Raw genomic sequence first — 23073 nt, 5'->3', positions numbered from 1 at the left:
TTCAGCGCCTTGGAGATTAATATAACCATTTAGACCTCTTATGGATGCTGCTAAAAGTGTGCAAAACTGTGAATTGTGACATCTCATTAGGTTCAAAGACAGAGCGGAAGAGGTGTTGCCAAGAAACCACATGATGTGTTCACCAGCAATTCTTTTGTATCTCCCCAAAACAGGTGAGGCCAAAAATGTTGGGATTCCCTTGTATTTTTCAGACATTTGCAAATATTGGATGAGCTTATAGGCCCTTTAAAAAACACTGAATCTCTTGCCAAATAGCTAGTACCCCCACCAACATCTGGAGGTTGATATTCCTTCAAGCCTAATGTGTTCCCTGAGACTCCAGAACTTAAGCATCCTGCTCCAAATGGACAGTGGTCTACCACCTGCTCTTTAGATACTTCCACCTGCAAATTAGCAAATGAATAAAATCAGCTAAATGGGTTAAACGTCAATGGACATTCTCAATGATCAGGTCTTGGTTGTCCCAAAGGTGTATTTTTTTTCAAGAGGCAACTGGACTTTCTGGTTTTTCTTTGAAGGTGTTTCGCTTCTCACCCAAGAAGCTTCTTCAGGTCCCTACCATCCCATCAGAGCTGAAAGCTTCTTGGATGAGAAGAAGCAAAATGTCTTCAAAGAAAAACCAGAAAGTCCAATTGCTTATTGGAAAAAAAAACACACCTTTGGGACACTGGGTTAAAGTAGTTATCCAACATGACTTCTTAAGTGACAAAACGGTTCCATTGTTCCTGACAGTTCTTTTCCAACAGCCTATTCTGGATCCTTTGACAATGAACAATTATTCCCTGATCAAATTCACTTTTTTTTAAATCAGGCGCTGTTCACGTCAACTATTAAGGGTTGGGAATAGCTCAGAACAGCACAGGCCTAAAGTACAAAAGAAAGGTGCAGACAGGAACATCTGAATAAAGCGCAGTTTTTCTCACTTAATTCAGATGCAACACTAGCTCAGAGTCAGACCTTCTCAGCATCCTTGAACAGGCAGATCGCTCGAACACTGGGAGAGAATCAAATTAGTCCATAATATAATTTAGTGCAGGAAGGTGCATATTAATTTCTAACAATGGAGTTATAAAAGTGCTATGCTAATTTAATATTACAGAATAACCCATTGATATATGCCAAGTAAAATTTAATTCTGAGAGATAAATTATGGAAATTAAACAAATGCGGACCTAATTTTGCATCTAGGACCTCATTCCTGCTGAGCTTTCTCTGGCTTTTGCAAAGGGATGAAGAAATGCCCCAAGGTTACTAATAAGGTTATAACAGCTAAAAACGCCACTTTTTCAAATTGAAGGATCCCTAAGTGTCATTGCCAAGGAAATCTTTGGATGTTGAAAATCTGATTGGATAATAGAGTATATATAGCCCCAGGTCATATTAAAATCTTTTTGTGTTGGTACCAGAATCCAGGGGAAATGGTCTCATAGCTGTGAGAATTGCTGGTCATTGCAGCACTCTTCTTCAGAGACTCAAAATCCTACAAACCATCTTGTAAATGTTCTGAAAATTCTATCAACTCAGTTTTCCGAGTTAGACTTCACTTCAAACTCCACCCTTTACATTCATTTTCAGAAAGGTGGAAGACCTGTGGTGGCTCAGTGGTTACAATGCAGTATTGCAAGTTAATTTGCTCACCGTCAGGAGTTCGATCCTGACCGGCTCAAGGTTGACTAAGCCTTCCATCCTTCCGAGGTTGATAAAATCAGGACCCAGATTGTTGGAGGCAATATGCTGACTCTGTAAACCCCTTAGAGCAGTGGTCCCCAACCTTTTTGTACCACCGGACCGTGCATAATCCATGGACCGATCCACGGACCGGTACCGGCATCAGCATGCACGACCAAGGCAAGGCGAGCCGAGCGACTGGCCAGCCATCCATCCCCGCTTCTCCAAGCCACCTTCAACTCCTCCTTTGTACCTTCTCGCAGTCGATGGGCTTTTGGGCTCTTTCTTAATCTCCTCCTGAGTAACGCGAGACTCCACCGCCATCGGGACGGTTCTTTGTTTGAAGCTGCTCCCCCTCTTCGATGAAACTAAGGCGCATGATTCCTTCAGGACCCAAACGCCACTTTCCAACCGACGACCGACAAGCTCACCCGGAAGCACTTTCTCAAGCGCCATCGAAACAAGATGGCGGCACCCAAGCAAAGTAGGTCCTACTTTCATTCTTTGCGGCTCCGGTACAAAATGATCCATGGACTGGCACCGGTCCGGGGCCGTGGTTGGGGGACCCTGCCTTAGAGCAGGGGTGTCAAACTCAATTTCATTGAGGGCCGCATCAGGGTTGTGTTTGACCTCGGGGGGCTGGGGTGTGTGTGGCCAGGGTGGCGTGGCCAGCTTGATGTCACTCATATCAGGGGGCACCTGTGGTGACTTGAGCACTCTGCCAGCGAAAACGGACTCCCAATCTCCATTTTTAACTGCAATGGCCTCCTGCAACCCTTTGCCAGAGAAAATGGAGCTTGCGAGGACCACACACGGCCCTCCTGAGCTCCATTTTCACTAGCAAAGGCACCACGGGGCGGTCCTTTGCTGTTTCCAAGCCGGCCCCGTGGGTGATATCTAAGCACCCCGCAGGACGAATCTGGCCCCCAGCCCTTGAGTTTGACACTCCCAACTTAGAGAGTGCTATAAAGCAGTGGTTCTTAACCAGGGTGATATCACCCCCCAGGGGGCGATTTCATTTTTCAGGGGGGGCGATGGAACGAAAAGGGGCGATGCAGGGGCGAAGGAACAGAAGGGGGGCGATATGGGAGCGAGAAATTTTGGGTACACTTTTGAGACTTTTTTCGTACAGTGAACCGCTGTATATCTGTTGTACAAAAACATCAGATCGCTCGCTATTAGTGGATTGAACTGTGTTTTAAAATGTTCCTCCAGCTAGCTTCAGTACAGAACGCCGTACATATGTGAATACGCATCGCTCATCTTCCTGCGCGATATGGGAAAAAGACTGGAAATAAATTATTTGCATCGATGTGTCCTGATGACAATTTTAAAGAAAGCAAAAAACGTGTTTGCATACATTGAAGAATTATTTCCCTGTGTTATGATTGAGAGGTTATGTTGTGGGAGGAGGGGCGATGATAACTTCCTCAATGGCTCAAGGGGGCGATTCTTTCAAAAAGGTTAAGAACCACTGCTATGAAGCACTATGAAGTGGTATAGAAGTCTAAGTGCCCAGCGTAGACTATAATAGGCTGGATCCCCAGGAGGGAGGGGCTGCATTCCAGAGGAATGAGAGAAAGTCCAGATATTTTGTGGTGGGGAAAGAGGGCGAAGATGGCTCCTCCTTAGTGGTTCCTAGAGTATATATGGGAGATGCAGAGAGTAGACTGCTTAGTCTGGCAAGATTCTTTCTTTGTGTGCACACAACACAAGAAGTCAGCTTGGAAGAATCGCCACATGTCATTCTTGGTTTTTGAGGCTGACTGTGGATCAAAGCATAAAGCCATAAAAAACAAGGAAAGTCTGTAATACAGCCAAAAAAACTTCCATCACATCCCAAGTCCCACAATTACCATTAACTAATCCTATTTGCCTGGGAAGAAGCCAGGACAAGAAGGAAAAGCCCACCGTTTTAACTGTATCGACCGTTCAATGGACCCACAGGAAAGGAGAGAATCCTTTTAGAAGGAATTCTGAAGCCTTTATAAACTTGGGATTCCAAAGTTATTATATATAGTGGATTATATAGTGGAGCCCCCAACATGATTGAACTGTCTGGAGAGGCAGATAAGTATCATTGCCACTTTTATATGGTTAATTTTTACTGCTCACGTATCTTATAATTGCTGGGAGAATTTATCCTGTCAGTATTATTTAGGTGGTACAATTTCTAAAACAAATTCCTGCTGTCATCAAAATGTGTCTTTTAATGTATGAACTGACTTGTTTTGAACAGTTGATGCATTTATTACCATACACTAAAGTGTCAATGAACCGCACAAGAAATTGACAAGGAGATTTTTTTTTTTATGCCTGTTGTCATCCTGACTACCAATCGCTTTCTGAGGAGTTTTGAGAGTTTAGAGAAGAAACGTGGCAATGGCCTGTCGACGTTACCAAACAAATATACTAGTCATTAATCAAAACCAATCAGTTACATACAAGGATCACATGACTGTGGGGATGCTGTGAGGGTCGTAAGTGCAAGGACTGGTTGTAAGTCATTTCTTTCAGTGCCATTATAAGAGGGATTAAAAGAATGGTTGTCAGTCAAGAACTACCTACAGTACGGCAGAGGATGTCTCTCCTACCCCCATGCCGAGATGCTCACCATCTAAGGCAGAGGTGCAAAACTTGATTTCATTGAGGGCTGCAGCAGGGTTGTGCTTGACCTTGGGAGCCAGGGTGGGTGTGGCCAGGGTGGGCGTGGCCAGCTTGAGGTCACTCGTGTCAAGAGTGTCTGTGGTGGCCCAAGTGCTCTGCCAGTGAAAACGGGCTCTTGAGCTCTGTTTTCGGCTGCTACAGCCTCCTGCGGCCATCTGCCGGCAAAAACAGAGCCTGGGAGGGCCATGCACGCCCCCCCCGCGAGCTCCGTTTTTGCTGGCAGAGGGCAGCAGGAGGCTGTTGCAACCAAAAACGGAGGACCAGACACAGCCCCCTGAGCTCAGTTTTCACTGGCAGAGCACTGCTGGTCGGTCCTTCACTGTTTCCAGGGCAGCCCCGTGGGTCAGATCTTGTGATGACCCAGGGTGTGGCACAAAAGCAACAAAGTCACAAAAGTAGGTAAAGTCCCTTTAATTCCTCCAACTTGGCCCCCAATGTCCAGTTGTCATCGGCTGGAGAAAAAGACTCTCCCAAGAACGGTTTTTAAAAGGGAAGAAATTCAGTCCAAACTCAAAGTACATATAAATTATAAATAAAAACCAACACAAACCACTCTGCAGCAATTAACGAGACAGGGCAGGATAAGGAATTGCAGACTTCAAAAGATAACAAAATGCACACAGTTGGGAGGACGCCAGAACCCAGATAAGACTTGACAAACAAAGATAATGAACACTTTGCTTCCAGCAAGGTGCTGTGGGCAAACACTCTTTTTATCCTGTTTTCCCAGCTGCAGCTATTGAAGACAATCAGGACCTTTTTCTCCCCCCATAACCCATGTTGCTCCCTTATCCGTTTCTTCCTGTGTGCCCTAGGATGAAGAGGAGGTGGGCCTGGGTCTTCCTCTGAATGCCCAGCCAGACTGTGCCCTTCCCCAGTTTCCTCCACAGCCACCGGAGCCACACTCCCACTCCTTGTCAGCTGTTCGACCTCCCCCTTGGAATCAGATTCCAACAGGTACATGACAGATCTAAGCACCCTGCAGCGTGAGTCTTGAGTTTGACACACCTGATCTAAGGCAAACAGAACGATTTGGGGGAGAAAAATCTGCAGAGGTCTCTGTTCCTGCAGAAAAACAACAACGTAGCATGAATTCAAAGACTAATCTGTGATCGTTTGATAGCCTACCAATGCCTCCCTCTGTCTAATGACAGGGCCTGCCCTAATGTTCATGGATCTGTGTTCACGCGCTATCTAAACTGAGGTGCAAGCCGCACAGAAACAAAATGGACTCTACCGTCACAAAAAACTCAGAAAGGAAACAAAAAGAAAAATTGTTAACACCTAAAAGCTGCAGGGAAGACCAGCGATGACATCCCAGACCTTAAGTGATAAATGCTGCTGATGCCGCCTTAGAACTGAATTCAGCTCTCTCTCTCTTTTTTTTCCAGAGCTATATAAAATGTTGCCAAGCTAAAGGGATTTAAAACGCTTTGTCAGAATAATAAGTAGATATGACAGGCACAAGGAACAGGCAGAATAATAAGTCTGTTGTATAATGGCAGGCATTGTGATGACAGGTGTGCTTGAAAAGCTTGGCTAGATAATAAATGTGTTTCTCCCTTGCAATGCGATGGAGGGGGAGGGAGGATCAGAGAATGCTTTCCACTGTTAATATGTTCAGGCTCACACCATCCCTTAGAGAGCTGTTGGAAAGGAGCAGCTCAAAGCTGAGCTTACCTGGGCAAAGGGAACAGGTAGAACTGGCCTGGAACCAGTGAAACAGACCCTTAGGGTTAGCTAGAGAAAACTGCGCCCCTTCCCAAATCTCCACGGTCTCATCTGTCATGTCAGAATGGCACAATCCTGGGAATGAAGCAAGGATGGATGTGTGGTTGGAATGTAACTTGGATTCCCAGGAAGCGGGGCCTGCATTCCAGAGGACCAAGAGACAGCAAAGTTTTAGACAGTTTTGGCGAGGAGGCAGCGAGTTAAGAAGGCTCCTCTCTAGCAATTCTCGGAGTATATCTTTAATGAAGACTTGCATTCAATTTCATAGCTACTATGATTGTCGGCGGAGCAGGGACAAAAATAGCCAGGGAAATGATTGAAGCCTGGGAAACAGACCCCCTGTCAGTTAATAATAGGAGCACTGATTTGCCACCTACCTATCAGGTACTTAGGAGCTGAGGGCGTGGCAACACAAGGAAGGAATTCCCAACTTAATAGCCTGACATCAACCTCCGAATTAACAACATAAAGCTGCACGCAACCAGGAATGACATAAATACAATGTGTTGAACAGCCCAGTGCACATATTCTGGAGGGAGACAAGATGGGCTCCAGCACAAGCCCCAAAGCATGGAAGAATAAACCTTTGGTCCCGATAACCAACTGAGATTGGATCCTATACAGGGAGTGGGCTTCAAAAATGTCAGCAACAGGTTCTCTTCCTGGTTGCTGGGTGGGTGTGGTCATGGTGGCCATGGCCTAGACCAGGGGTCTCCAACCTTGGCAACTTTAAGCCTGGAAGGACTTCAACTCCCAGAATTCCCCAGCCAGCAAAGCTGGCTGGGGAATTCTGGGAGTTGAAGTCCTTCCAGGCTTAAAGTTGCCAAGGTTGGAGACCCCTAGCCTAGTCGACCTCCTGCACCTTGGCAGGGGGCCGGTTTTCGCCTTCCCCAGGCTCCGGAGGCCACCTGGAGGCTGGAAACAGGCCCATTTCTGGACTTCTGGAACTTCCAGGAGGTCCGTTTCCCCGCCCGAGCCTCCACGTAGGCCCTGCACTTACCTTGCATCCAAAATGGGCCCTGTGGAGACTCCGGGTAGGGAGAGGCGGGGTGGGAGAGGCAGGGGCAGCCAGGGGTGGGATTTGGCAGTTCATCGAACCAGCCATAATGTTATAGCTAGAGGTCTGCCCGAACCCGTAGCGGCCCACCCCTGATCCTGTATCTTTAATGATGCAAGTAGTTGCTTTAGTTTGGCAAGCTTTCTGTCAATAGGTGAGGAGCAATAAACAGAATCGTTTGAAAGAACTTCAGGATGTCTTTCTTGGTGTCTGGGAGTCTGACAGAACATTTTAAATTAGCCCTTGATGAAGTGCAAGGGATCCACCATAAAAAAAGCTCCCTCTCTATTGTCAGAAGAGCAAATAATCTATTTCTCCAAACACCCAATAACATCTACCCAAGTACTTTCAAGAGGCTTCTTTGCCGGCCTAGCAGCTTTCCCTTACCCTGATGGTTCCACATGGAGTCGTTGCCGTTTATGTTCTCTCTCAAATTGCATTTTCAGAGCCCCCCACGGGCTGGTGGCCAAACATTCTTACTATCACGTTGGAGCTCAACACGTCAGGCGGAGAAGCCTCCTAGCTAGTGGGTGTCTCTCCAACCACAAAAATGGAGCAAATTAGGGCAACGTTGCTTTAAAGTAGGGGAGGGGGACACCCTCCACACCAGAATATTGTGTGATGCTATGAAACTGAAGGAAAGTAAGTGTCCAGTACATGGGCAGATTTTACAAGGAAGGTGAATGGCAAAGTAGCGGTCGTCCTGACTTGCAACAGTTCGTTGGGTGACCAAGGTTACAACGGCATTGAAAAAAGTAACCATTTTTCACATTTATGACCATTGTGGCATCCCCATGGTCACCTGCTGGAGTTCAGACTGGGAAGCCAAATGGGCTGCTGAAAGCCCAGATACAGGCTGCTCACATGGCCCACAGGAACAGAGCGGAGGGCGGGAACTTGCCCCACTCGCCTTGTCTGGCCACTGGGCTATTTCTTTCCATTTCTTTCTTCTTCTGCTTTTGGCTGCACACAAGGAAAGCAGCAAAAGTCTTTCTTTCTCTCCCCCAAACTCCACCAGAAATGAGTCTTTGGGACCCTGCAAGGCATCCTGTTCCAAGAGGCTGCACTGGCGCAACAAGCCTCACAAAGACTCATTTTTAGCGGAATTTGGGGGGAGAGAAATAAAGACTTCTGCTGCTTCTGCTACTTTCCTTGCATGAAACCAAAAGAGTCTCTCTCTCTCTCTCTCTCTCTCTCTCTCTCTCTCTCTCTCTCTCTCTCTCAGTTGCTGTGGTTTTAAGCAACTAAGTGGCTTATTGGTGAAGAAGAATGTCTCTAGCTGGTTCCACTGTTTGCAGCCCTGTTCCTTAATCTCTATGCCTGCTTCCTATTGGGATAAAACAGTCAATGGGCTACCACGGGAAGATCAAGGCATTGGGGGAAGGAAAGGAAACAGATGCCTTTAGTATGATTCCCTCGAAGAGACAAGTTCCTAAATTTGTACAGGCTGTACAAGATGCTGTAGGGAAAATTGCTTTCTGTTGATGGGGGGGGAAAAAAGGAGAGGAATTAACTGCCAACCATGGGATGTGGGACTATTATTTCTTTCTGCTCTATTAAAGTGCTAGTGCTGAAGGCTGAATTTGGGTGCCAAGAAAAAAGCAATCTGAAAAAAATACAAGGGTTCTTTGCCAGGGAACATTTGGCTGGGCATCTGCAGCAAGAGCCTCAAGTTGTCCAAAAGCAATAGTTCATATCAACAGTGAAGAAGAGAATGTGTGCTCAACAAAGCTATCTCAGACATTCAAAATGTAATAACTTTCATAAGATATCTATCTGATGCTCCATCCTCCATCTATCTATGTCTATCCATCTGCCCACCTATCTATCCTTCCCTCATCTATCTTTCCATACATCAGGAATGTATGCACCCATCAATTGTGGCAAAGTGGTTAGAATGCAGTATTGGAGGCAAACTCTGCCTACAGCCAGCAGTTTGATTCTGACCGGCTCAAGGTTGACTCAGCCTTCCAATCCTTCCGAGGTGGGTAAAATGAGGACCCAGATGGTTGGGGGCAATAGGCTGACTCTGTAAACTGCTTAGAGAGGGCTGTAAAGCACTATGAAGCGGTATATAAGTCCTAAGTGCTATCGCTACCCATCTATCCATCATTCCTCCCTCCCTTTCTCCCTCTCTCATACAAGAATCCAGGCATCAAAATGTTGAATAACCACCATAATATAACCTCTACAAGATCTTGGAATCAGTGATGACAGAGATGACATTAAGGAAGACAAACACAAGCAAGAGGTTCTATGCTGAACAATTTAGGGCAGTATTTTTCAAACTTGACAACCTTAAAATGGGTGGACCTCAATTCCCAAAATTCCCCAATCAGCATGTTTACGTCCACACATCTTAAAGATGGCAAATGGAAAAACACTGGTTTAGGGCATGAGGTGCACTTTTGGTGAGAATTCAGTTGTTGTATTTCTGAATTGGTTCTCTTTGTTCTCTTATTTGGATTTGGATTATGGATTTCCTGTCTGGCTGCTCACAGAGGGTCAGATTAGGTAATCATATCTCTTCAGCCCTTATTCTTAACACTGGTACATCACAGGGTTGTGTGTTGAGTCCCTTACTCTATACTCTTTATGTGCATGACTGCATTCCCACTTACACTACTAATACTATTACTAAATTGCAGATAATACAACAGTGGTGGGACTCATCTCCGGGGGGGATGAGTCTGCCTACCGAGATGAGGTGAACCGGTTGCTTTCGTGGTGTGGAGACAATAACTTGGTTCTCAACACCAATAAGACCAAGGAGCTGATAGTGGATTATAGAAGGAACAGAACAGACGGGATCCCGCCCTTGCTTATCAATGGAGACCGAATGGAGCAAGTGGCCAGTTTTAAGTTTGTGGGTGTTACCCTAAAAGAGGACCTGACCTGGGGTGCCCACACTGCAGCCCTGGTCAAAAGGGCCCAGTAGAGATTATACTACCTGAGACTTCTCAGGAAACAACAACTGAATGGAAAACTGCTGGTGACCTTCTAACCGCTGCACCATAGAGAATATCTTAACTTACTGCACCCTCTGTATGGTTTGCCAATTGCACAGTGGCAGATAGGAAAGCACTCCAGAGGGTTAACGTCATTGCCCAGAGGATCATGGGTTGCCCTCTCCCCTCTTTGGAAGAGCGTTATAGCTCCCGCTGCCTTAAGAAAGTTCAAAACATTCTCAAAAGATCCATCTCATCCTGGGAACCCTTTTTTTTTTAACTATTACCATCTGGCAGATGGTACAGGATAATAAAAACAAGGACAAATAGGCTGAAAAACAGCTTCTATCCCAGGGCAGTAATTCTATTGAATTCTACTGTATAGTGCAATATTAATGCAGTATCAGGGGTTTTCAATTCAATGTATAGAATGTGAAGGACGTGTGTTGGTGTTTATTTTCAGTCATAATGTACACTGAAGATGGTATTTAATTTCATTGTACGAGGTGCAGTGACAATAAAGTAAACTAAATTAAACTAAATTATAATCCTCCCCAAAAAAAAACAACACCCAGAATTCAACACGATCTGCTTGGATAGCCCTATGGCATTAATGTTCAAACCTGAGCTTTCCAATCTTCAAAGGAAGTATAGAATTGAAAAAGGCCCAATAAAAAAGGTAATACAAAACTTAAACATTGCCAAAACAAATAACAAAAACCGCCAACCATGCGTGTGTATGAAAATCAGGTGGAGTATGAGTTATTCTATGACCACAATAGCAGCCACAAAGAATGTTCCATTTATTTATTTGTCAAATTTAGGCACACCCATCTTGTTCTCTTTCCATCTTATCAAATGTTGGAATCAGAAGTGAACAGCAAAAGAGCATTTAAACAATCGAGTCAGCAGGTAGGATGGACTCATGCCAGGAAATGTAGGAGCTCAAAACAGTTAGTATCAGACTGTGGCAAGATGTAGCTATCAGAGATTTCAGGATTAAAAATGGCACTCTGAAGCACGTCTTACAATATATTTGCATAAGATTGGTTTTTAAAAAAAAACAAAAAAACAAAAAACAAAAACAACATCTGACTTCTGAACTGCCTCATCTAACTGATGTTTGCAAAGGGATTGCAACGCTCCTGGCTCTATTTACTCAGTCATGCAGAAATGAATGTCTTCTGCATATAAACTGAGAACCATCCACAATTATCTGCATTGTTTTTTTCAGACGGGCTTTATATAAAAAAAGATCTGTCACCCTGCATATCCTAGCGGTCGAAAGAGACTTTCCTGGTAACAAATTCCAGGATCATCTTAATAAAAGAAGGAAAGAGGGGAGGGGGGAAAGGGACCAACCAAGTCTTCCAAAGAACCCACTAAGATCATATAGACAGCAATATCAAATGCTCCTCAAAAGCTCTCACAAAATGAGCTGCAGACAATGCAGACGCCTGATTAGGGCAATTCAGGCAACGAAAGATGCATCGCCATCATCACAGACACAAATACAAGTTGCTTTGTTGCCTCCTACCTGTCACAACAGGCCTGCAGCTGGCCCAGTCATTTTCTGGTGGGTTTATCCAGAAAGGATGCTACAGGTTGAATAAGAACAACAAAGCTTCAAGGCAACTAATTGTCATATCAGCTGATAAACTTACAAGCTTTAATTAGACATAACAGGCAGGCATCCAGCTACATATGGCGACCCAGCAACGCTGTTAGCAATCATCAGGTTTGCCATACGGCAACGGTCCAAAACCCTGCTTAAATAACTGTGTCCAGATTGGCACAACTGTGATGTTTTCAGTCTTGCCTATTTAGATCAGGCATAATACTGAATGTTTAAATTAAAAACTGGCAAGGAGCTATGCTGACAAAGGAACAGAGAAGCAAGGCTTATCGAGGGAGGAAGTTTGCTAGCTCTAAGCAGGGTTAAGAATTTGAGTTACTCAAAGCATGGCAGCCTTCTATGGGGAAATTACGCAAACCAGCCAGCACCAAGAGCAAAGCCTTGAATATTGATCCACGTAGTCAGTATTTCGCAAAAGTCACCTCCTGCCTTCCATAACAGCAGCTAGTTCTGGACAAATAACAGCTTTGGGCTTCAGTTTCTCCATCAGTAGCGTCTTTTAAATCAGGCAAATTGCATTTGAATTGAGAGGACTTTGAAAGCTTTATGTAATATGGCTGGGGGGCTTAGTAGCTGGCAGGGTGGGGGGAGTAAAACCACCCACCGACACCAATCTCTGAAACTCATCTATTCTAGCTCTTCTCCCGTTGCAGACTGGTTAGAAACCTGACTTTAAGAGCTGCACTTAATCAGTTTCATTCAAAACTGTTTAGCATCAAGCACGGCAGTGCCATTTGATTTTTATGAACTCGCTGCCTCTCATTTGATGCACTTTTTATTACCTTTTGCTTTGAAATTTTAGAGGTGGGATGAGCAGCAGCCTATTATGGTATAAATGAAATGACTGAGATGTGATCTCTTTGCTACCTACCCTCAAATGGCCAAACTAGCCTTCAGCTCCTTGAGATTCTCAATCCTTTAAACTGTTGAAGTGACAGAAGAGGAAGTAAGGATCCCAGTAGGAATTTCTCAGCATGGTATAACAGAGGAATCCATGTTATACAGCCCATCTGCCATTATAGAAAATGGGAATCTTGGTCCCAGTTTCTCCATCTGCAGGTTGGACTAGTGTTTTCCAAATTAGACAAGTTTAAGACGTGTGCACTTCGGTTCTGGGAGTTGAAGTCTACACATCCTAATGTTGTCAAGCTTGAAAAGCATTAGCTGGACTCTGTGTGTTTGTGTGTGTATGTGTGTGTCTTCCAGATTCGAGGTGCCAATGAGAAGTAGAACAATCGGTTAATATTAGATTTCAAATGACGGTTACTTTTATGGCCATCTTCATCACTGATTTCAGTGGCAAACTCTTGCAACTATACAAAAGCTTAGTTAGAAAGTTCCCCTTCTTTGTCTGGATGTTGCATCATGGGAACTGGGTTTCTTTTCTTGTTGGTTTGAAACATTTTTCTATTTATTCAGGTAGCGCCTGAGCATGTTGGTTAGGGCAGTGATCCCCAACCTTTTTATGCCGCGCCCGGTACCGGCATCAGCTGGGCACCGCCATCTTTTTGATGAAAAGTGCTTCCGGTGACCTCACCGGAAGCACTTTTCATCAAAAAGATGGCGGCGCCAGCGCTCGATGAGCTTTTCGGGTGAAATGGCTTTCTACACGAAAAGCTCACCGAAGCGCTGGCGTCTCCATCTTTTGATGAAAAGTGCTCCGGTGAGCTTTCTACCGAAAGCTCACCGGAAGCACTTTTCATCAAAAAGATGGCGGCGCCCAGCAACCAGCGGCCTGGTAGGACTTGTTCCAGCGGACCGGTACCGGTCCGCAGACCGGTAGTTGGGGACCCCTGGGTTAGGGTAACCCTATCTCTCTCTCTCTCTCTTTCTCTCTCCCCCTCCCTCCCTCCCTCCCTCTATTTTCCAGGGAGGTTTCATTTCTCATCTAACCTCCCTGGAGGACATATATGGGGTCCCCCTAACCCACTTGCTCAGAGTGAAGCTACTTGGCTAAGCAGAAAAATGTTTCAAACCCAACAAAAGAAGTCTGGTTGCCATGACTCAATTTCCAGACGCTGACCGAGAATCTACATCAACACATTTCCCATCTTTCTGATATAGTTTCCCTATACAGTGGTACCTTGGTATTCATCATTAATTGGTTCCAAGAGGCGTGATGAGTACAAAAAATGATGAGTACCAAACAATTCCCCCCCCCCACATAAGAAATAATGTCACAAGGCAGCCAACACTTGACAGCTTGTGCGTTGTATAGAAACAAACAATGAGGACTGGGACAAAATTTTCTCATCAAAATGCATTGAGTATCAAATTCAATGTGTTTCAAAGCAGTTGAAGGTACCACTGTATTCTTATTCTCCTCCTGTCATATATAGTTCATGTCCCTTCCAATGACATTAGGTCGTCCTATGTTTTCTTCAGCCACCCCAGAAGCTTTGAGGACTGAGATTGTGATGGTACCTTTCAACTGAAATACATTGGGTTGAGAGTGGCAGTTTCAAAGTTATTAGAAGGACTAGCCAATCGATGGTCTGTAGAACCAAGTTGTGCTGTGACTTGGTAGAACTGGCTGCTCTACCAGTTGCCTTATATTTATATACCGTATATGCCGGCGTATAAGACGACCCGGCGTATAAGACGACCCCCCAACATTTCCACTCAAAATATAGTTTGTTATATACTCGCCCCTCTTCCGCACGCCTTCCACTTTTGCACTTTTTTTTTTTTGAGGCACTTTTGCGCACCGTGGAAACGAATCCCGTGAAGCTGAAAGGAGCAGCCAGCCTTCTCCCAGCTCCCAAGGAAGCGAGGCTCGCACCGCCCGGGCTCCGCTGAGGTATCCGGTTGGGGCTGTCAGGAGTTGTTACCGCTGGCGGCGGCTCCGCGCTGCTCCAGTCCCGCGTTGCCTCGGGAAGGGAAAGGCAAAAGGAAGAGCCGCGGCGGCGCTTTGCAATGGCAGCAGCGGCTCCTGGTTTTGCCTTTCCTTCCCGAGGCAACGCGGGACTGGAGCAGCGCAGAGCCGCGCCAGCGGTAACAACTCCTGACAGCCCCAGCCGGATACCTCAGCGGAGCTCGGGCGGTGCGAGCCTCGTTTCCTTGGGAGCTGGGAGAAGGCTGGCTGCTCCTTCGGCTTCACGGGATTCGCTTCCACGGTGCGCAAAGTGCCTCAGCCGGCAGCCGCAGTGCTTCCCAATTACTATTTGCCGGCGTATAAGACGACCCCCAATTGGAGGCATGTTTTTCAGGGCAAAAAGTCGTCTTATACGCCGGCAAATACGGTATCTCTTCTGAAGGAGGGAAGTATGAGTCTACAATGCACTTAGTCACTCTTCAAAATATGTGTTCTAGTCTGACTGCCTGTTGCTAAGCATTTAGGGAAGACATCAGCCACTGGGTTCATTTCAGCAACATTAAAGTTCAACTCACCAAACATGTTCCCGATATGTCCGTTTCTCGTGAGAGGTCTCAGTTCATTTTTCCCCAGAGCGAACTGCTTGTAGTTATCCCAAGCAAACTTCATCATCTGTAAAAGAAAGAGATAACTGGCACTTAGCTGGGTATTTGGTTTTTTTAGACAGCATATAGGCATCGCTGTGTTAAAAGACAGAGTTACTTGTTGTGCAAAGAGACAGGGGGCATCCAAATAGGCACACACAAACCCAGAGAAACAATGAATCTGTCTTGCTGTTGAACGCTGGATGAAATTTGTCTAGAAATGAATTTAAATCCACAAATTAGTATTTAACAAGTGGGCGTAAAAAATCTCTTTTGCTCTCCGTACATTAACTAGCTAGCTATATATTGTAGGCTACAAAAATAAAATGCTTCCCCAAATTGGAAGCCTATCTATTCAGACTGTTTTCCTACTAAATGTCTGCACTTGGTTTAGGATTTCTCTGTAGATTGAAAACATTCGATAAAATAAAATTAAGAATATATAAGAACATCACACTGGTTCCCTTCCTAGCATCTTGACTGGTTATTGTTTTGGGTCTGTTAAGTATGTTGGTATGAACTAAAAACAAAACTCAGAATACCGGTCATTTTCACAATCCTTTTGTCAACTCATAAAACAGTACTATGCCTGTTTTAGTAGTTGCCATAAAAGAAGTGGGGAGGAAGGAAATCTGGAAGAGCAGTGCAGCAGTTTGAAAGCGGAAGTTCATTCCAACTCTTATCTTTAAAAGATTGTAACTAAAATACCAGAGCTTTTACCCACGAATATATTTAATTGGAGAATGTGAATGATGACACCCAGCCCATGAAGGTGCTCAATTGGAGAATCTGATTTATGACACACCCAGGGGGGAGGGGGGAAACAGGGTCACAGGTGACTGTAAATTACGTATGCTAGAGTTGGCTTCATACAGGGCAGTGCCAGTATGTCACATCTAATGAATCCTTTGAAGTTTTTTGAAGTTTGGTTCGAGAATCATGATTTAATTAGAGTGATTGCTGGAATCCTGACACCTTCCTTTAGCAAACATTCAAAGTTATAAGAGCAGTGAAAAAAGTAATTTACAACTGATCCTCACACAGCAGCAAAGTCACATGATCAAAATTTGGGCACTTGACAACTGATACGTATATACAATAACTGCAGCATTCCTGGGTCGTGTAATCGCCATTTGCAACCTTCCCAGATGGCTTCCAACAAGCAAAGTCAATGGGAGAAGCTGGATTTGGACTGCGAGACATTAAACCATTGTAGCAAAAAAATATAAGATCAGACCTGACTCACTTAATAACTACCTTACTTAGCCATGAAAATTTGGGTCCCAACTGTGGTCGTAAGTCGAAACTGCCTGTATTTCAAAACAATTATTTCAAGACAGAATAACTAAGATCACCAAGTATGATACTGATATAATACCTAAGGAGAACCTCATGATTTGCACCAAACCATCTTATAAGCGACATGTGTAGTGGTGGGATTCAAATTTTTTTACTACCGGTTCTATGGGCGTGGCTTGGTGGGCGTGGCAGGGGAAGGTTACTGCAAAACCTCCAGTCAGAGGTGGGATTTGCTGTTTCTCCAAACTACTCAAAATTTCCACTACCGGTTCTCTAGCACTGGTCAGAACCTGCTGAATGCCACCTCTGAACATGTGGCATTGCAGGTTTATATGATCACAATTTGTGACCTTCTTAGCTCATGTCCAATCAAGTAAAGTCAACAGGGGGGAGTCAGATTCACTTAACTGTATGATTCACCTAACAACCGCAGTGGTTTGCTTAACAACCATGGCAAAAAAGGCTGTAAAATCAGGTGTGACTCAACTGCTTTACTTATCAATGGAAATTCTGGTCCCAATTCTGGTCTTAAGCCAAGAACTACCTATACAAAGAATATAAAATGAAAGGAACAATATTTTTATACCAACTGAGATGCAGCTGAAATACGTATTAAGAACATTTTCCAGAGACAAACCCGGAGTCTCAGGGAAGATGTGGACAGGGACATGGGGTGCAGGTCTGTGCATAAAAAGTCACCATGGCCTCTCTGTGATCAAAACGTCATCAAAAAAGCACAACAAAGAATGTTTTTTCTGAGCCAACTTAGGAAGCTCAAACTGCCCAAGGAGCTGCTGATCCAGTTCTACAGAGGAACTATTGAGTTGGTCATCTGCACCTCTATAACTGTCTGGTTTGGTTCTGCAACCCAACAGGACAGACACAGACTTCAGAGGATAATTAGGACAGCAGAAAAAACCATTACTACCCACCTGCCTTCCATCGAGGACCTGTATCCTGCACGAGTCAAAAAGAGGGTTGTGAAAGTATTTACAGACCCCTCACATCCTGTTTCAACTCCTACCCTCAAAACCACGCTATAGAGCCCTGCACATCAGAACAACTAGACACAAGTACAGTTTTTCCCCGAATGCCATCACTCTGCTAAACAAATAATTCCCTCAACACTGTCCAACTATTACAAAGTCTGCATTACTATTATTGTTAATCTTCTCATCACTCCTCATCACCCATCCCCTCCCACTTGGGACTGTATGACTGTAACTTTGTTGCTTGTATCCTTACAATTTATATTGACTGTTTCCTAGTATGATTTGATTGCTTATTGTGCCCTATGACTATCATTAAGTGTTGTACCTGATGATTCTCGACTCTTGATGACTGTATCTTTTCTTTTATGTATACTGAGAGTATTTGCACCAAGACAAATTCTTTGTGTGTCCAACCACACTTGGCCAATAAAGAATTCTATTCTATTCTACTCTAAAACCCAGCTTCTGTTGCTTTAAGTGTGAAGCAAAGTGCTCTCGCAAATCAAGATAACCAATTGTCTCCTATGCATAAGGATTTTGACTTGGTTACTATCTGGCTGCTGCAAACAGGAAGAGAAATAGAGCCCTTGGAGACACAGAGGTACGTATGTATGTACGTATGTATACATGCATGCATGCATATAAACCTTCATGAGCCCGTTCTGTTTTCTGGCACAAGCAGTTCTCCAAAAACAGTGGGTGGGAAAAATATTTCCAAGTAATCAGCAAACTGGATTTCCCAGAAAGACACTGTTACTTAGAGGTCATTGACACTGTTGTAGAAAGAGAATGTTTCTGACTTCCCCTCACAGGCCTGGGCCCAGCTGGCAGGGGAAGGGAGGAGGAAAAATATGCATCCTTATGAGCTTAGAGAAGGATTAGTGGCCAAACCTTCCCTCCACACCTTTTTTTTTTAAATAAAATGATGCAAAAGGAAGGGTTTCCCTGTTTTCAAAAGCTTGAGTTTCCAAGTCTCAGTCCACTTCTTCCAAGGAAAGGATCAGTCAATGGGTAAATAATACATCAGGTTTCTGCCAATATGGCTGAAAAAAATTGGAAGAAAGGTGCCCCTTCTCTCCCTGGTCTCCTTTAAACGCACTGAAATTACCCCTCAAGCTAAGTTTGGGTTGTGGTTCAGACCAAGTCAGGTTTCTCCTTAATGCCCTCCTGCTTTGGGTTCTCATCACTTCTCAACCTCGATTGCATTCATTGCTCTTATGCTCAAAAAAGTAATTTTGCTACAAGAGGCTCAGTGTGGTGTACGTGAGTCCCCCCCAGTTTTTAACACCCCTTTAGATAGTTCAGTCCAAAAGGCCACACAAGGTAAAGACGTTCTTAAATAGAACTTGATTCTTGGTGATTGCATCCATGCAGTTTTCTGGACAGTGTTATATAAACAGTTGGCTTTAGCTTTCTTCCAGAGTGGTGTTTTTTTTCCCCCTCAAACTTTCCAGGTGCTTCGCCACCCAAGTACTGACCCAAGTTGACCTTTCTTAGCTGCTGAGACCAACCATATCCAGACCTCCAAAGCGCAGGAAAAAATGAACATCAGTAAGATTAGGCAGAAATATATTAGGATGTCTGGAAGAAATTTTTGCCTTCTCGTCCAGCAGAACTCCATCATCCATAGTCACAACAAGAGGCATTTTGCTAGCAGGGACCAGACTCTATGGTACTCACATTTTGGGATTTGACCAAACCTAATGGCTTTACAGCAGGGGTGGGATTCTACCAATTTGCGCCTATTTGCTAGAACCGGTTGTTAACATTCTAAGCAGTTCGGAGAACCGGTTGTTAGAAGAAATTACTGGCCTAATCCTGTAAGGAAGGCAGGAAGTAAACATTCTGGTGTTGCTTACAGAAACTGCCTCTCCGTTAACCCTTATTACATTCTTGGCAGGACTAGACTTCCTGTCACAGGAACCTCTCTGGAGTTTTTTCCCCCTCCTTTGCTGGTACTTTGCTTGTGTGGAGTGACCATTTAAAGTTACAATGGCACTGAAAAAAGTGACTTATGACCATTTTTCACACTTACGACTGTTGCAGCATCCCCACAGTCATGAGAGGCCAGGCGAGGAGATGCGTGCCTCGATGTGAGTGATGTTGAGTTGGCCACACCCAGCCAGTCACATGACCACCAAGCCACACCCACAGAACATTTAAAAAAATGAATCCCAACCCTGCTTTACAGGTAGATCTCAACTTACAACCATTCCTAGTTACAAAGGCATTTGAAGAAGAAAAAAAACAGCAGAATTGGAAGGGACTTTTGGAGGTCTTCTAGTCCAACCCCCTGCTCAAGCAGGAAACCCTATAGCATTTCAGAAAAATGGCTCTCCAGTTTCTTCTTGAAAACCTCCAGTGTTAGAGCACTCATATTTTCTGAAGGCAAACCTTCCACCCATTGCTTCTTGTCCTGCCCTCGGGTGCTTTGGAGAATAGCTTGACTCCCTCTTCTTTGTGGCAGCCCCTGGGATATTGGAAGAGTGCTATTGTGTCACCCCTAGTCCTTATTTTCATTAAACTAGATGTTAGGCATCCAGAAATTATCCATAGTAATCAATCACTCCGAGACAAGCATAATCCAATTCATGGAACCGTTCTTCTTCGTATGTTTAGCCTCCAGTCCCCTAACCTTCTTTGTTGATCTTCTCTACACACTTTCTAGAGTTTCAACATCTTTTTTACACTGTGGTGAGCAAAACTGGATGCAGTATTCCCGGTGGGGTCTTAATGCAAAAGAATTAGAGGGCTCTCTCCTTCACTGAGAGCTGAAGATTCATTCCCATCTTCTACAATTCCTTTGGTGTTTATTTCCTTTACCAGAAAGTCAATCCATCAATGTCGGATATAAAAAAAACAGCTGATGCAGAGAGCAGGGTCAATTATGCACCATTCACAGATGAAGTTACAAATCTACTTGGGTCTTACTAAAGTAGTACTTTGTAGTGTTTATCAAATTTATATGCACACTGACTTGTGTCCTGGGGCAAAAGTAGGATTCCTGAGCTTGTCTTACCACTGATTTACAATAGCTAAGCTTAAAGCTTTGCCCAGATACTTTTCTTCTACTACAGTTAATGTATTTATAAGTAATTCAAGAAAAAAAAGGCCGTTTCGCCCCCTTCCCCCCCATAAAAAAAACAGGGAGCAGAGCTGGGATTAAGCATTTTCTTTTCCTATCATCTGCAACCTTCCTTCTCTCATGAAGATTAAGATAGTATCAATGGGTTTTTAATCATCTGAAGTAATCTTATGAGTATACTACGTTACTCGTTGATCTACAACTCACTGTGTCACATTGCCGTTATGTGACATTTTGACATTTCACGGAGCTGGGGTGGGTGTGGCCTGTACGTGATACATCTGGCCCATGGGCTGCCAGTTTGACACCCTCCCAGGTAGTCCTTAATTTACAGCTATTCATTGAGTGACAATTCAAGGTTGGAAAGGCACTGAAAAAAGGGACTTATACCAATAGAACAGAACAGAATTCTTTATTGGCCAAGTGTGATTGGGCGCACAAGGAATTTGTCTTTGGTGCAAATGCTCTCAGTGTACATAAAAGAAAAGATACAATCATCAAGAGTCAAGACTCATCAGGTACAACACTTAATAATAGTCATAGGGTACAATAAGTAATCAAATCATACTAGGAAACAGTCAATATAAATCGTAAGGATTCAAGCGACAAAGTTACAGTCCTACAGTCACAAGTGGGAGGGGATGGGTGATAAGGAATGATGAGAAGATTAATAGTAATAGTAATGCAGACTTTGTAAATAGTTGGATAGCAATAGCAATAGCACTTAGACTTATATACCGCTTTATAGTGCTTTATAGCCTTCTCAAATGGTTTATAGAGTCAACATATTGCCTCCAACATTTTGGGTCCTCATTTTACCTGCCTCGAAAGGTTGGAAGGCTGAATCAACCTTGAGTCTGGTGAGATTTGAACTGCCAAATTTGAACTGCCAAAGTACTGCACTCTTAACTCCTGTGCCACCGTGACCTATGACCTTATGACCATTACAGCATCCCTGTGCTTATGGGATCAAAATTTGGACCTTGGCAAGTATCCTGGTGTCGTGCAATCACTTTTTGCGAACGTCTGACAAAGCAAAGTCAACGAGAAAGCCAGATTCAACTGTATTTCTAACTTAAAAATTGTAGTGATTCACTTAATAACTGTGGCATGAAAGGTTGCAAAACGGGACAAACTCGCCTAACAACTGTTTTTGCTTAGCAACAGAAATTTGGGCTCGGTTGTGGTCGTAAATTGAGGACTACCTGTGTTTTCATCCCTTACTTGGTGTCCCCTAGATCAGGGGTCTCCAACCTTGGCAACTTTAAGACTTGCGGACTTCAACTTGAACTTCAGTTCTGAGAGATGTATTCAATAATTGTCAGATCTGACACAGAAAGCTGCCTCATGGTGTGAAATGATGGAGAAGGAAAGAGGCCATAATTGTTGAAGCTCTAATTTGGGCCTTCTTTCTCTTTCCAAAGCCCAGCATCTGGTCAGAATCAGAGTAATTAATGCGGGCAAAAAAATAAAATACAGCAGTGTTTGCTTTAGGGATTTCGGAGGAGGTTATTTGTGAAGGTGAAAATAATAATAATTATCATCATCATCATCATCATCATCACTATTATTTTACATCACAAAGTATCGGGACTTACAAATTGAAGCTGAGTGACTTTGGAAAAAGAAATCGTGTGTTATCCCAATTGTAATTGGAGCCCTTGGAGCAATACCTAAAGGGCTACCTCGCTATTTGGAAATCCTGAATTTATCAGACTAGAATACCCTGATTCTACAAAAAACCACCCTACTTGGAACAGCTTATATCCTCCGACGCTACCTGAACAGGTCCTAGGTCCTCGGTTAGGACTCGAGCTGTTGAGCTACCAACCAGCCCCAAAGAGTGTGAATCTCACTAAAGATATAATAACAACAACAACAACAATAATAATGATAATAATAATGATAATAAATCCTCTTGCAAGGCAGAGTTTCACAGACGGTCATATAAATAAGGAGAAATACTACAAAGGCAACACTATCTGAATAGAATTTGCAGGGGGTGGGGGGGCAGGGAAGGAGGAATTATTAAGGTTTCAGAGTCAAGTGTGGGATTAACTACTATGGAAAATTGAATTTACTAACAAAAATTCAACCTCCTGTACAAAGCTCCAGAGTATAAGTAGCTTATCTAGATCCAGATTTTCAGGCAACTCTTTCCCCTTAAGCCAAAGTATGTTATTTACCAGTTAGAAGTAGTCTTCAACTTACTATCATTCATTTAAGCACCATTGGAAGTTATGACATTGCTGAAAATAAAAAGGCCTTATGAGATGGTTGTGGCAGAGATATAACTGGCCTATATTTATAACAGTTGCACTGCTCCAGAGTCACAGGAACATCACTTGTGGCCTCCCCATCCTGCTTCCAACAAGCAAAGCCAATGAGGGAAGCCAAATTCATTTAATGGCCATGGCAAAAAGGTTATAAAATGGGGTGCAGTCTCATGATGACTCATTGAACTGCTGCATTGCTTAGTGATGGAAGTTCATGTCCCAGGTGTGGCCAGA

At 44.0% G+C, this 23073-nt stretch overlaps 1 protein-coding gene across 1 annotated transcript in view; it reads right to left on the bottom strand.

Moving 5' to 3' along the window:
- MAN1C1 (mannosidase alpha class 1C member 1) overlaps positions 1–23073 on the bottom strand; it is a 177136-nt gene that overhangs the window by 79727 nt on the left and 74336 nt on the right. The window contains 1 exon segment of the mRNA XM_026676018.2: positions 15119–15215. Within this exon segment, the coding sequence (XP_026531803.2) occupies positions 15119–15215 (97 nt within the window).

The sequence above is a fragment of the Notechis scutatus genome, chromosome 8 (genome assembly GCF_049901735.1).
Source record: "Notechis scutatus isolate UNSWTSFEM ecotype Mainland chromosome 8, rNotScu1.2, whole genome shotgun sequence".
Lineage (NCBI taxonomy): Eukaryota > Metazoa > Chordata > Lepidosauria > Squamata > Elapidae > Notechis > Notechis scutatus.
This window is presented reverse-complemented; position numbering and strand designations above follow the sequence as displayed.